The following is a 14,588-nucleotide window of genomic DNA, read 5'->3' on the forward strand; positions in this document are numbered from 1 at the left end:
CCAAAGGATTTGGGGGCTGCCTGCAAAGCCATGGGATCCAGCAGGCCCACATGAAGGAAGGCTAGGGCTGGGGCCTGCCTGCTGGATCAGAGAAAAGAGACAGCTGGCTCCCTAGAAACGCTCTCAGCAGCTGCTTTTCAAATGCTGAATGATTATTTACCAGAGCCCATTGTACAGATGGGAAAACTGAGGCCGAGGACCATGGAGCCGCCTCCCAGGTCCTGGGGAGCAAGGGGCGGCTACTACGTATTAATCTAGCTTCTTGTTTCTTACTTCGGGTGCCGTGGGGAGTACCTCAGGGTGGGAACCTGCGGGAGGCACTTTTCCCAGAAAGAAGTGCTTTTGAAACGGCAGCCCAGTTAGTAATGGCCTGTTTCCACTGGAGACCCTGCTTATTGGGCTGGCATCATGGGGCGGGGGTTCCCAGCCTCCTCCAGGGAGGTCATTCAATCGCAGCCCTGGCAGCTGGTGTCCTCCAGGCCCTGGACCACCATCAGAGAAAGGAATCCGAGGGAAAAGAAAGGGCCGCGCGGCTGCAGTCCCGAGCCCTCCACGCCCGCTTGCCCGCGCGCCCCGGGGCTGGTGCCAGGCGCTGGGCCGCCCCCACCCGCCGGCTCATCTGCTGGCTTTCAGGGCTGCGGCCTCCCTGAATGGGGCTTTGTGTGCGCCCCGGGAGCTGGCTCCGCGGAGCCCTGATGGAAATGCTGGACAGAGATGTCTCCCCTGCATCAGGCGCCCCTCGGCGCCGGGCCCATCCTCGGGAGGCAGGCCCCTCTCAGGCCGCGCTGCTCCAGCCCTGGGAGCGCCCGGGACCTGCACCCCTGCACAGGGGGGTCATGGGGGGCCACGGGGATGCCGGGGCCTTGGCCACCTCCTCTGAGCGGTCTCTCCTGTGCCCTCTCTTTGCTACATGGTGCCTGGAGATGACTGAGGTAGTGGTAGTACCAAGGGGCGCTGTTAAGTGGTCCCTGCCTGTGTGCCAGGCATTGTGCTAAGGGTTTTAGCCCCAGTGAATCGAACCTTCCTGGCGAACCTGTGACAGACATGATCATCTTACTGCCCCCATTTTATAGGTGAGGAAACCAAGCTTGGAGACGTTAAACAACTTGCACTGGAATTCCTTCCTTCCTTCCTTCCTTCCTTCCTTCCTTCCTTCCTTCCTTCCTTCCTTCCTTCCTTCCTTCCTTCTTTCTCTTCCTTCCCCTTCCCCTTCCCCTTTCCCTTTCCCTTTCCCTTTCCCTTTCCCTTTCCCTTCCCTTCCCCTTCCCTTTCCCGCTTCCCCCTTGCCCTTCCCCCCTCCCCCTTCCCTCCTTCCTCCTTCCTTCTTTCCTTCCTTCCTTCCTTCCTTCCTTCCTTCCTTCCTTCCTTCCTTCCCTCCTTCCCTCCTTCTTCCTTCCTTCCTTCCTTCCTTCCTTCCTTCCTTCCTTCCTTCCCTCCTTCTTTTTTTCTTAAAAGATTTTCTTTATTCATTTGAGAGAGATAGTGAGGGAGAATGAGCAGGGGAAAGAGGCAGATGGAGAGGGAGAAACAGGCTCCCCATTGAGCAGGGGGCCTGATGTGGGACTTGATCCATCCCAGGACCCTGAGGTCATGATCTGAGCCAAGGGCAGATGCTTAACCATCTGAGACACCCAGGCCCCCCTGCACTGGAAATTCTGGACAGATTAGGTGGGCCCCTGCCCTGGCTCCCTCCTTCTGGCCCTTAAGGTGTCTCTTCCAGACATGGGAGTCCCTAAGGCCACTTCATGCTTGGCTACCTGGGAAATCATCAGGCTCTGGGGTGCTGGCAGATTCGGGGGACCCATGGGAAGGCAAAGTCTGATTCTGGCAAAATGCAGACCACCTCTTGGCCTTTCCGAAGTCCCATTGTGTTTACACTGCCATCCCTTTGTGCTTTTTTTTTTTTTTTTCCAATCAAGATTAACATTTTGTTTTATAAGATAGGAGAAACTATGTATGTAAGGAAAAGTTTAGGGGTACAGACACATACAGAAAATTTTGCTAAAGGACACTATCCTCATCCTCCAAGAGATAACATGGTTTTGTGAGCCAAACAGTGCATGAGAGCCAGAGCACAGGATTCATGTCAGGTGCTGGTGACCCCAGCTCACCTACGGACTACACTGCTCTGGCCTAGTGTCCTGCTGTACGTGAGGGGACACGAAGTAACTCCAGGTATCTGACTCTGCAGCTGTCTGGTCAGGTTGAAGCATAGACACACATATTGTTTTTCTTTTTTTCTCAGGAGATAGAAGTGGTGGCAGTGATAGCATCTACATTCACCTACTTGGCCTCTTTTACACGGATGGCAGGGCTGTCTAACTTGGGAGGGCTCCACCTTTTTATGGAGCCAAGCTCAGCAACTCTTTGGAGGGACAGAAATGTGAACCATGGCTTTTAGAACAGCTCTGTTACCTAAGCCAAATGGCCAAGTGGGAAAGGAAAGACTGTATTTCTCTGTTTGCAAAGAGGCTCTGAGCAATCAGTGATATAACAGACCAACAAAAACAGCAGGAGAAATGCCGGTTAGGTCTAAAGAACTTCCTAACTACGCAATGTCTTGAGATAATCAGGCCAAGTTTTAAGTTGTCCTCCAGAATTTGTGTTTGTTTTTTTGTGTTTTCTCTTTCTTTTTAAAGATAGGTTAGTTCTTCACCTTTCTAGGCTATAATGATTGTAGCCCATACAACTTCTGGGGATGGGGGAATGGTTATCATAGGCCTAATGTAAAGGGAGGCCCTTTTATGTTGGCCTTCCACACGTGATAAGGAACTCTAGAATTGGGATCCTCAGAATTGCATGTGATATGGTGCGGCCCGCCCCTCACTGTGAAGAGCTAAGGTCCACTGCCAGCCACTGTTGCACCAGCCTCAGAAATGGCAACGTTGTAATGGTGGGTAATATGACCAACTCATTTTTCTATACATTACAGAGATGCTTTATGCATTGCTCTGATATATTTCCTTGAGGATGTTCCTCCATTAGACCATTGCTATCATCATGGATTATTATTAGAATCCAATGGTGGTGACATATGATAAATATTGATGTTTTTGAGTAACTGAAGCATAAGTCGGCAGAGGGATACCCATCACAATCAAGTTCATAGTCTGTAGATGATTAAGTGCCTAAGATGAAGGGTGTCACACACACTAGTCACAAACATCACTTTCGCTTATCTTTCACTTCTGACCCTCCCCCACTTAATATGTCACCATTTGTGTGTTTTCCTTGTGAGTTGTTTCTTCTTGACTTCGCTGGTCTCATTTCTAAGAGTGGAACTCACTATTAAAACAACAGCTAAAGAGAGCAGATTCAAGAGCCTGAGGGATCATTCAGGGAAGATGTCAGAAAGGACACTTGGCACTTGATCGTGCCAAGGAGCATATATAGGAGAGAAACCTGTTTGGGTAGCACAAGTACAATCTACCTCTGGTGCACCTCTGGCTCCGTGAAGCAGAAGCAATTTTCCGGGTCTTGGTCCTTTATTCATTGGGTAACGTGCAAGTCACTGGACAACTTAATCTTTGTGGACAAAGCTGGTCATTTATTTGTCAGACTTCGAACAGTAGGCAGTGCAGAGTCACTACGTTTGGATTGTGACCAGTAGACAACAGACTTTCACCAGGAGTGTTTGAATGGAAGAGTGACATGAGCAGGGGCACGCATCAGGAAGACTAAACTGAAAGTCGCATGTAAAATGGATTTCAGTGGGTAGATACGATTACTGGGAAACCAATGGGAAGAGACAGCAAGAGCCCAACAGAGGAAAACATGAGAACTGCACCAAGCACGATTGCAGCAGGAATGAAAGAAAGGGATTAATGCAAGAAGACGTCGAGAAAGGGTGTTCAGAGCTCAGCAGCTCAGCAGCTACAAAGGAGGGCTCTGCCAAGGGAAGAATGAGCTATGACACAGTCACTAGCAGATGTCCCCAGGGAGCCACTGGGCACTTGTCCAGTGCCCAGGGGGTAATTGGACTTTCTGCACTTTTCTTTCTGGAAAAAAAAAAAAAAAAGGAAGGATCAGCAGTGGCCTGTTAGCTGTGCAAACTTACCTCCATACCCTACTATTATGGGTGGAATATGGCCTTGACAAAGGGTGAGTCAAGATCAGAAACAGGGTGTTGGACATAGGTTTGCATTTCCACAAAAGGCGAAGCCATTGTATGGGTCCCATTGCCACTGCTCTGCCCCCACTCTTAATGGTGATGATATCTAAAAGATGGCTTGCTTTTCATTAGTGGGGCTTTCCGCATCCTGAAGTGGGAAGAATTCCACATTAAATTGAGAAAGAAAAATTTAACAGAAAGTGCCATGGCAACGTCCCGCACGAGCAACAGTATTGAGTGACTTGTCATGTTTTAAATTCTTCCTGCCCTCACGTTTCTTGTCACCATTTCCTGACTCATAAATCCGGGGCCCTGATACCAGAGTTCCTTGGCTTTGACAGCGAAATGGGCAATGACTTGCAAATAAGTTCTGTGTTCATTGGTGTCATGCCATTGGAAGACAGTAGGCCTTGGGAGGTGTAGTGAACATGGCATCTTCCTGGCCTCCATGATTAGATTGCAGCATGGGAACAGTGGGCTTGTCTCACTGGCATCTCTCTGGGGCCTCTCAGATAACCTGGCGGCACATTCTTTTATGCTGAGTTCAGGACAAGAAAGAATATTCTTTGGATAAGCAAAACCCAGAAGACTAAAGCTCTTTCTTTAAAGGAAAAGCCCAGGGGGTTCCTCTTTCTATGATCCTGGTTGGTCTCCGGCCAGGGACCTGTGAAATCCCCTGAAGATGAACAGCTCTTGGAGGTCTAGCTGTCTTCTTAATTAAAGACAAGAAAGCTGACTCTTCTCACACCCCATTTGGTTTTCCACATTGAAAGCTGCTTTTAGCCTAAGATGGCCTTTCTTTTGTTGGTTGAAAATGCTCATATCTACCATTCATTCATTGATATAGGAAAACTAAGCACCTCTGTAGTTAAGTCAGGCAAACTCTGAGACTGTAAAATTTCCTCCAAAGCACAGGGATGTGGTTACTTTCGATTGCCAGTCCCCAGAGAGACTGGAAATTATTGGAGAGCTTCTGGGTGAAACAGGGCCAGGGCTCCCAGGGAAGCTCAGTCCTAGGAGGGGGTGCCAGTATTAACCCTTTTGCCCATAATGCCAGGCTTTTTGATAAGGGCATTGAAGCCAGCTTGGGTTCCTAGAATGTATTTATCCAACTGCAAATGAGATTTGCCCTGGTTCCTTTCTCTTCTAGCTTTAAAAAATGGGTTTGACTTCAGAACCCTTTTGTTTCTTTCTAGGTAAGAAAATTCAGTACCGAATGCCCGCTCTAGGTATCTCTGGGCACATGTGGGTTGTCTAGGCCTGTGAGAATAGTTCAGATTTTCCATTCCAGGAGGCTCTGTTTCTCCATTCTGAAGAATACCCTCAGACCCAGAGCATGGATCCACAGTGCTCTTTCCTTGGTTAGCCATGAATTGATGCCAAGAATCGAGGACACACTTCTATAATCATTTTGTTGTTGTTGTTGTTGGAAGGCTGTTTGGCTGATCTCGCAGGCACCTCTCAGAAGCAGTCAGTTCTCAATGATCTGCACATGGATTACATGCTTTGTGAATTATTCATGGACAATTTTAAATTCCAAACTGGCTGTGGCAGTGCTTGACATGCTCCTGTTAAGACATCCCTCAATGTCCTCCTCTCAGCCAGGAATACCTAGGGAATGTTATGCATTCTGATATTAGCATAATACAAAATAAATCGGGAACTAAACTTATTGAAAAGTCATCCTATGAAAATTTCCAAATCAGGAAGAAAAAAAAAAGTGACTTTGGAGGAATCCCCTTGTGGAGTTGGATTATTTCTGCCCAAAGACATCTCTCCATGATTACACACAGCTTGTCATTTATATACTGACTCTGTCTTCCTCCCCAAACCAGAACTTACAGAAATGTAATTGCAATGTTGGAGAGGGTATTGACACATATAAATTCTTCTGCCAACTTGAGATCCCGTGGGGTTTGCACTAAAAGCTTCCCTAGCCCTTTCTCAAGACACTCTTCAAGGGAGTTGACTCTGAGCCATCGTGTCCATCTTAAATAGTATGAAACCCTATCAAGCAACATAAAGCCAATGTGAAAATTGGTTGTGCCTCATCCCCTCTTTGGTGAAAGTGTCCCATGCTTATTCCACCTTAAAAGTAGAACGTGCCCTTTTTGTGTGCAGAGACTCCACGAAGTGGGCCCCCGGCTCTTTCCAGGGAGGGAATGTAAGCAGATCCCTGAAGAAACCACTCGGCTCAGCAATTTTAGGGCTTGTTGTAATTGGCCTGGCCTAAAAGAACTCAGCAAACTGCATGTGTGCCAAGGAAAATGCAAATGCTTCCCTGAAACAGGCGTTTAGGGTGGATGAGAGGAGCGGGCTCATCTGTGAACCCAAGTAGGAAAGCAAGACCGACAGAAAATTCAGGAAATCAGAGAGGCCTCTTAGGGACCATTTTTTTTTCACTTAGCCATGGGCGGTGGCCACACTAACTGAACTGGTCAGACCAGGCAGGGAGAGTGGGGTCAAGAGGGGAAGATCTTGAGTAGGAGGCTTCTTCCTTCTATTATGAGCCTCACTGTTTCCCTTGAGGGGTTAGAGTTGGTCTTCTTGCCCAGTCTGCTCCCCACCAGTGGTCCCCTGCTGGGCCCAGCATCCACCACCATCCTCTGGACCCTGGGAAGTTGACTGGGGTTACTTCCTACTGACTGACTACTCCTGATTCTCTATGGCTTCTCACATCTCTTTTCTGTAAAAGAAGGTAAAAACTAGGAGCTCAATTTTGTATGTCTGTTATTTTTCTCCACGGCGTCCTAGAATTCTCTGCAGTTTCTTTTATGCTTGTCTGCCCTCTCCTCCCTCCTCTTTATTTGTGACTTCCATGAGGGTGGGCCCCCGTAGTCCCGACTACATTCCTAGTGCCTACCATGGCCCTTGGCCCATAGTAGTTATTGGACAAATGACTGTTAAGTGACTAATAGTAATTCAGATTACTATGGGGTATTTGACAGCATGATTTTTTAGTAATGTTTTCAATTTCTATTTCTATGATATAGCTGAGCATATGGGAGGTGTTCAGTCAGCACTGGACAGATTCAGATTTTTCTGATGTATTAACAGTCCACCATAGCCAGGAGGGTACTCTTGGCTGCCCTCCTCTGAAAAATGAGCTAGTCAGGGGTGGCTGGGTGGCTCATTGGTTAATTGACTTGATTTTTACTCAAGGTCGTGTTCTCAGGATCCGGAGTTCCATCCCTGAGTTGGGCTCCACGCTCAGCATGGAGCTTAGGATTCTCTCTCTCCCTCTGCTCCCCACCCTGCACTCTCTCTTTCTCTATCTCTTTCTCTCCCTCAAATAAATAAATTAATAATATAAATATTTTTTAAAAAGAAAAGGAAAAATGGGCTAGTCAGAGAAATGGAGAGACTGAGTCCTGTGATGGGCCCAGCTTCCTTGCTGCTTCTTTCCACTCATATCTTTCAGTGCCTAGGGTCCTCCTTTGCCTAGGGTCCATCATGTACCCACACCCCCACCTCTTACCATCTCTTGAGACCCTGAGATGGTCTTGGAAATAGCCCAGGTATCTTAGACCTCCCTGGAGGCTCTCTCTTTACTTCTTCCAACTTCTAATGGAACTTACCAATCTCCTGTTTCTCCCTCCCCCCGCATCCCTAACCTCTGTGTCTTTTCCCTCAGCCTCCTTAATGCCCTCTGTCCCCTCTACTCAATCGCAGGTGCATCTTCTCATCTGCCACCCTCACCAGCTTTCCACTGGCTTTTACATCCCAGCATGCAAACCATTCTGGACACAGGCCACCTGGCAGCTGCTCAGGGCTCCATAGTAATTTTTCCTCATCCACAGTTTTCACCTTGGTTTATTTCTCCGGCCCCTAGTCTTACATCTCCCCATCATGCACCAGAAAGCTTGCTCACGCATGCAAAAGACAGCATATCACACAACAATCTCCCAGCAATGTGTCAGAATTAGTGGCCACTCAAACTAGAGGTGATATTTTTTTAAATTTACACTAATTCTGACTTTTACAAATCCTGATTCATTTTAGGTTCTGCTTTTGTACAAAAGGTACCATTTTTCATTTCCTGTTTCCATGTCTTGCTGGTGCATTTTGTATGTGAACAGTTTGCTTACTCCCCATTAGAATGCCCTTTGCTTACTCCCCATTAGCTTTGGAGGTGGCATTCAGAGATCAGGGGTTATTTAATTGGGGAAGATGTGGAATGGATTCAGACAGGGGTGTTCAACAAGACAACTTCTAAATATTTCTCTTAAAACTTAAGATTCTCCTTAAACTGAAGGGAGTTTTGGAGTTTTACCCTTTCCCTTGTGTTGTCCCCTCTACCGGAGGGCATTTGCCTCACCTAGGAGGTGCGTAAACACTGGAATTAGCTGAGAGAATAAAATAAATAATAATTCCGTTCAAGGGGAAGAGAGGGAAAGGCAGCAAGCACACTCTGGATTTTGGTGATCTTGGAGCGTATTAGGCCATGAGATCCCTCAGTAGGAGCTGAATGCTCTGTGTGAGGTTTCATGTGTTTCTTTTGTCCAGCTCCTCCTTTTGGGCCTTTGGTTGTCCATAGACACACAGTCAGAACTAGACCAAAGAACTTCTGAAGACAGAGTCCTCGTAGCCTTCTCCAGACAGGAGGTGGTCTTTCCACTTTGGGCTTGAGCTAGCAGAATGTTTTTCTTCTAGTGAGTAAAACAACATCCTCTATGAAGCTTCTCCCCATTGGTTCCAAACTATTCCCTGATGCTTGGCAGAGCAAAATCCCATCCCTTTTCTATCTGAGTGCCCTTTGGGGAGTTGAGGACAGCCATTATTTTTGAGATGGAGTTTTGTCTTCATCTGTCTGAACATTTCTGGTGTTCCGAAATCCTCATGACATGATTTCCAGTCTCTTCTATACTTTGGTTGCTCTCATTTCAGGGTACTCCAATTTTGTCTAGCGTGGGGTCAGATTGAGATGCTCTGGCCAGCCCAGAGAGAAGCAAGATTCTCTTTCAACCCATCCATCATCCTGTTTGTTCTTCAGTGCCTTCACATGCTCGACCCCCTGATACGTTCTCCTTGGGCAGAATGTCTGGGCTTTTATTCTGTTCCATCCCTCACAACATTCCTATCACCAGAAGTCCTCAGTTTTAGATCCGTTTGCATGAAAGAGATTTTTGTTTGCTTGTTTTTGCAGATTTCCTTGAATTCTCCAAATTCTTATTGCTGTTTTATACTTGAACTGAGTTTATAACAGTTTTTTTTTTTTTAAGATCCTCTTTGCTTATTCATGAGAGACAGAGAGGCAGAGACATAGGCAGAGGGAGAAGCAGACTCCTTGTGGGGAGTCTGATGTGAGCCTCTATCCCTGGACCCTGGGATCACGACCCAAGCCAAAGGCAGACGCTCAACTGCTGAGCCACCCAGGTGCCCCTATAATGAAGTATAAGTGTATTCAGGGCTAGTTGCTTTTTTTCATATTGAGCCCAGAACCCAATAGAGGTCTGAGAAATATATCTCAAGTCTATGGTCGGTAACTATATCATGAATCAACTTATCATCATCCTTTTGGTGGCACATAGCTCCTTTTGTCTTGGGTGTTTGTTTTGTCTTATGCCTGTCGTGTCTGCATTGCTTATGGAGAAAGAGACTGTGAGGAAGGTTTTTAATACAGGGAGTTTTATGATTTTATTCCAAGCTCAGTTTTCCCATGTGACTCAGTACAGAGTGCCATCAACATCAGGGAGGTATTTAATAGGGATCAGTGGGAACCAGCTTGAGATTTGGTTTGCTGAAACTAATATGAGATGCTTTATGTTGACCCCCCAGCCAGAGTTCCCTTGCCAGGACAGCTAGAAGAGTTGCTGAAGCAATGTGATATGGTGAGAAGAGCTCTAGGCTTAAATAGATTTAGGTTTGATCCCTATCTCTGCCACTTATTTCACGGTCCATTAACCACTGTGACCTCAGTTTCGTTGTCCATAAAATGGAGTTAACCTACCTTCACAACCAAGGTCTCCGAACTGGTATGATGGCGGAATGAGATAATGGGTCAAAACACATGTGGCGAACTCTGGCCAGAGCCCTGTTGTCACTCTCCAGAGTTTCTTTATTCAGTCCCCACTACCAGTCCCCAGTTCTGGAAAATAAGGAGCATCCCAACAGGTCACTGGTTGTTTCCCCCACATTCGACATGATGACAAATTCTCTCCTGCAGGCTCTGTCTGGGATTCTCTATCTGTGTCATACCCAGCACACTGTCCTCACAGCTGAGGAGTCAATCAATACTCCTTAATGGTGCCGCTCATTGCCCTGCACTGTGGAAGGTCAGCGAGCATCATTTCCCCTTCTCTCCAGAGACAGAGCATATAGTCTAGACACACTGGGCAGGAGGAAGGCAGGACAGCTAAGCCCTGAGCTCCCCTGAAGGTTTTTCTAGTGCCTTGGACACACCTTACTTGGTTGCATGAGCCTCTAATGCTGTTTGCAGAAAGAGTAATTAATATATTTGACTTCCTACCTGCCTGCCAGGGTAGGGGAGAATGAATGAGACTGTATCTATCTCTCTGGAGAAAGATACTTTTTGGACGTACAATCTGTTCCCATCAAGGTGGGGAGCAGAAAATTGCCAGGGCACCAAAAGGCCCTGTGCCCACACTGGCGAGAGTCCAGGAGACTGGACCTTCACTCTTTGCTCAGACGGCGGAGACCACGCCTGTCTCTGCAGAACAGCCCTGAGTGAATGTCCGACTTTATGATGCATTTGTGCCACTGAGGGCCTTGGACGCGAAGAGGAGGCAACCGGTTGCCAGTCACCACTTCCCATACAGAGGGTACGCTGTGCAAGCCCGTGACTCATGCCACACTCCCCTGGACTCAGAGGCCTCCAGGCACGGAGAGCTCTGTCTCCCCAGCAGATTCCCCTGATTGATTACAGGGGGTCTCAACCGTGCACCCCCCGCAGAGGCCCTCCTAGGTGGCTGCAGGCGGACTCCACACCCCTGAGGTGCGTGCACTCTGCTCTCGGGCCCTCCTCCTGCGGAGGCACCAGCGGCTGGGCCCGGCCTTGCCATGTCCCACATCTCCCACAAGGGGGAGCCCCCGGAGGGCAGTGGGATTTTGGCAGTTGAAGTTTTCTCCTCCTGTCCTCTGATTTTCGCGCTTGACCCAACTGTGAGATTTCTTTGTTGCAATGTTGGGGTCTGAGATAACACTTCTGGAGGCTGCGGCCGAGAAGCACAGCTGATGCCATCTTTTCTTGTCTGTGCTTAATTACCTAGCGTTATACACGAAGGAGGAAAAGCAACAAAGAGCTTGAAGACTTTCATGGCTCCCAGGCCCTGGATGGAGGCAGGCGGCCTCAGACGGACAGAACCAGGGAGATGCCTGTGGCTGCAGAGCCCAGGTAGGTGCCCGGGAGAGGCCGGTGCAGGGGCTCACGGTGTGGGGAGGGGGGCCAGGGGCACGGAGGCCCTGATGGTGGGAGGCTGGGGTGGATAGACAGGGGTGGGCAGGGGGGATTAGGGAGGGGGGAGGCAGTGCAGACAGCCTGAGGGAGGGCAGAGGGAGGAGCCCCCAAAGGAGTGCAAAGGGACAAAAATGCATGTAGGATGTGATGCAAAAGTGACCCCGGAGCTGGAGCCGGAGAGGGAGGGTTTGCAAACTGACTCAGAGACTTAAACTAGTTTGAAGTCGGGCCCAGGAACTTCACAGGACACGAGAGGCCGAGTCGGAGAGCCAGTGCTCGGCGACACAAGAAGATTCAAAGTGAGAAGGTCTCTGCCTGGGAGTCCATCTAGCCTTGGGCTTGTGTGTCGTGTGGCCACACCCACTCCGGACTCTGGGCTTCCTAAACTGGAAGGAATTCTGGTCCGATGGCCTTTTCAGGTTCTCTCTGCTCTCAACTCAAGTCTCAGACGGTCCCCTTCTCCCCTCCAGTCTCCCCTCCAGTTGCTCCGGGTAATGGACCAGGAGCCAGGAGTGCTCACTCTGCCATTAGTGAGATTAGCTTCGGCAAGGAGACGTCGGGATCCCCTTTTTCTTTGTCTATAAAAGGGAGATAATAATATATTACTGATGAGCCTTATAGGATTTTTCTGAGATTTGAATAAGTAAGATAATGTGAATAAATGCTCCTAATAGATTATAATTGCTAGCTAAATAAAAGATGGCATTAATAATAATTAATCAGTTAATAGACCCTTACGCCTCGCAGTGGGGTATTTTCCTACTGAGCCTCTTTGGAGGAATGTGTGTATCCTATCGGTGGGAAAATTTAAATACGTGACCTCTAATTGCCACATCACTTTTTAGAGTAACCTCCTTGGCAGATAAGTGGGAAACTTTGCGTTCTTTCCCTCTTAGCCACCTTCAAATGTTCTCTTTCCCCGCCTCGGCTACACATCTCTACTTCTCAGATGTGCAGATAATGATGGATGGGGTCTGCTTGGCTATCTGGAAGAGTGATTTGTCTGTGTCCTCTGCACTATACTGCTCAAGTACATGTCACAATGTGTCTCAGGCACATGATCAGGTGGAAGAAGCAAATAAGATGCTGTGTTTATAATCCCAACACCATCTTCCATCCACCTGGAATGTTCTTTCCAGCCTACTTGTTACTTATTCATTAAAATGTCTCAGATGGGAAACTGGGGTCTACACTCTGGGTCAGGCTCTTTCCGTCGACCTACGAAGGCCGAAGTTGGCTTTGATACCTGTGGACACAGTCACCCTTTCCTTTGGTTCCAAAAGCACTGTGGTGTTTGGGGAAGGTAGTGTGGACCATGGGCAAATCCCTTGACTTCTTCGAGCCTTCTCTTTTCCCTCTGCCAGATGCAGTTGCTTCTCCCCTTTCTTACCGCCTCCAGCTATAGATGTGAGGTGCACATGAGATTATACCTGAACACCCCAAAAGCTTATATCTCTACAGTGTTGCATCATTATAAGACATCACCATTGTAAGGATTACTTACACCTAGTAAGGATTACTAGGGATCTCCCCGTATTTCACAACCTCACTTCTTTTAGAAGCTGTTTTTTTTCCAGATGTTAACATATTCTCCTATTTCTTTTCTTCTCCACCAACTGACTAGTAAATTAATATTTATAGAGATGCTAAGTTTAAGTCCTTTACCTACTCACCTTCAGAATGTTTGTGTCCTCTCTAAATCATGTGTACAGCTGCATAGTATGTACACAGACTGTATTTTTCTAAAGCCACCAAACGCGTCTATACGTTCCTTCTTTCAAGCAGGTGCCTACTCCCCCTTTTAAAACAAAATATATGCAAACGTATATTTGAGCAAAACACATAGGCTGACATTCACGCAGCATACTCACTCGGCACAGTTAACGGGGAAGAGGAGTGAACACGGCACCGTATCAGCACTTCAGCTATTCTAGAGTCCAGGAGTGACCACAATACACAATTCATGTGGTTAAAAAAAATCGTGGATCAATTTCTGCCCTGTTCCCAGTAATGAATACCAATATCTGCCTCTTCCAGACAGACGCTCGGCAGCTACAGATATTTTTAAATGAGTTTTTAAAAATACATTTGCAAAGTCAATTATTTTGAATCTCATCTGAAGCAATTAAAAAAAAAACATCCTGACATTTAAGGTGATATTTTTTCCCAAGTAAAATAATTATAAATAATACTAATTATGAACAAATCATTCAGTTACTCTCAGCCTGGTTCAACCTTTAGGTTAATAAACCAATCCATTAAAATTCATCTTGCTCAAAGGACCAATTTGTTAAAAAATGTAGTGACCTTTCACCACAAGTATGATGGATATTTTCTTTAACAATAATCAGAGCTGTCTTTCCCAGAAGAGAGTGTGGTCAAGTGGTAGATGTAGTAAATGAGGGATCTAGTCATTCTTCTAGCTTAGGTACAAAATGATGTTGATGGTGATGAAGATGAATATACAAAATGGGAAACCCTTGTTTCCAAAAGAGATGTCTGAAAGTCTCAGGGCAATTGCTTATAAAAACTGATAATATCGTTCTTCACAGCAGGAAAGATTTTAGATATGCGCCCCTGTCTGCCTCTGGTGTTTGTTCTGTCCAAAGACGTAGGCTAGGGATTTGCAAATAGGGCCCATGGGCCAAATCCAGTCTGCTACCTGTTTCTGTGAATAAAGTTTTATCGGAACAAAGCCCAGCTCTCCATTTCCGTATCACCGGTGGCTGCTTGCCTACTGCAAAGGCAGTCGAGTAGCCACAACAGAGCCTCAAATATTTATTATTTGGCCCTTTACAGAAAAAAGTTTGCCAACCCCGGTTGTAGGGTAATGAAAAAAAAAAAAAACTTTTCTTTGAATTTACAACACCAGTGAATATTTAAGTGGCACTTTACAGTTTGGAAAGTCTGACCATGTTATTTTGTAGTGGATATTATTATCCTCCTGTCACTGATGAAGAAATTGCAAATGTTCAGTAGGACCTTGACCTCTGAAGAGAGAAGGACGCTGCCCTGAGGGTCACCGTTAGAGAAGCAGTGGGGGAGATGGCTCTCAAGCTG

The 14,588-nt window shown here is 47.0% G+C and overlaps 1 protein-coding gene across 1 annotated transcript in view; it reads left to right on the top strand.

The window, feature by feature from the left end:
* The first annotated feature begins 701 nt into the window (after positions 1 to 701).
* BLID (BH3-like motif containing, cell death inducer) overlaps positions 702 to 14,588 on the top strand; it is a 205,952-nt gene continuing 192,065 nt past the window's right edge. Inside the window, 1 exon segment of the mRNA XM_049109603.1 lies at positions 702 to 932. Within this exon segment, the coding sequence (XP_048965560.1) occupies positions 702 to 932 (231 nt within the window).

The sequence above is a fragment of the Canis lupus genome, chromosome 5 (genome assembly GCF_003254725.2).
Source record: "Canis lupus dingo isolate Sandy chromosome 5, ASM325472v2, whole genome shotgun sequence".
Taxonomy (NCBI): Eukaryota; Metazoa; Chordata; class Mammalia; order Carnivora; family Canidae; genus Canis; species Canis lupus.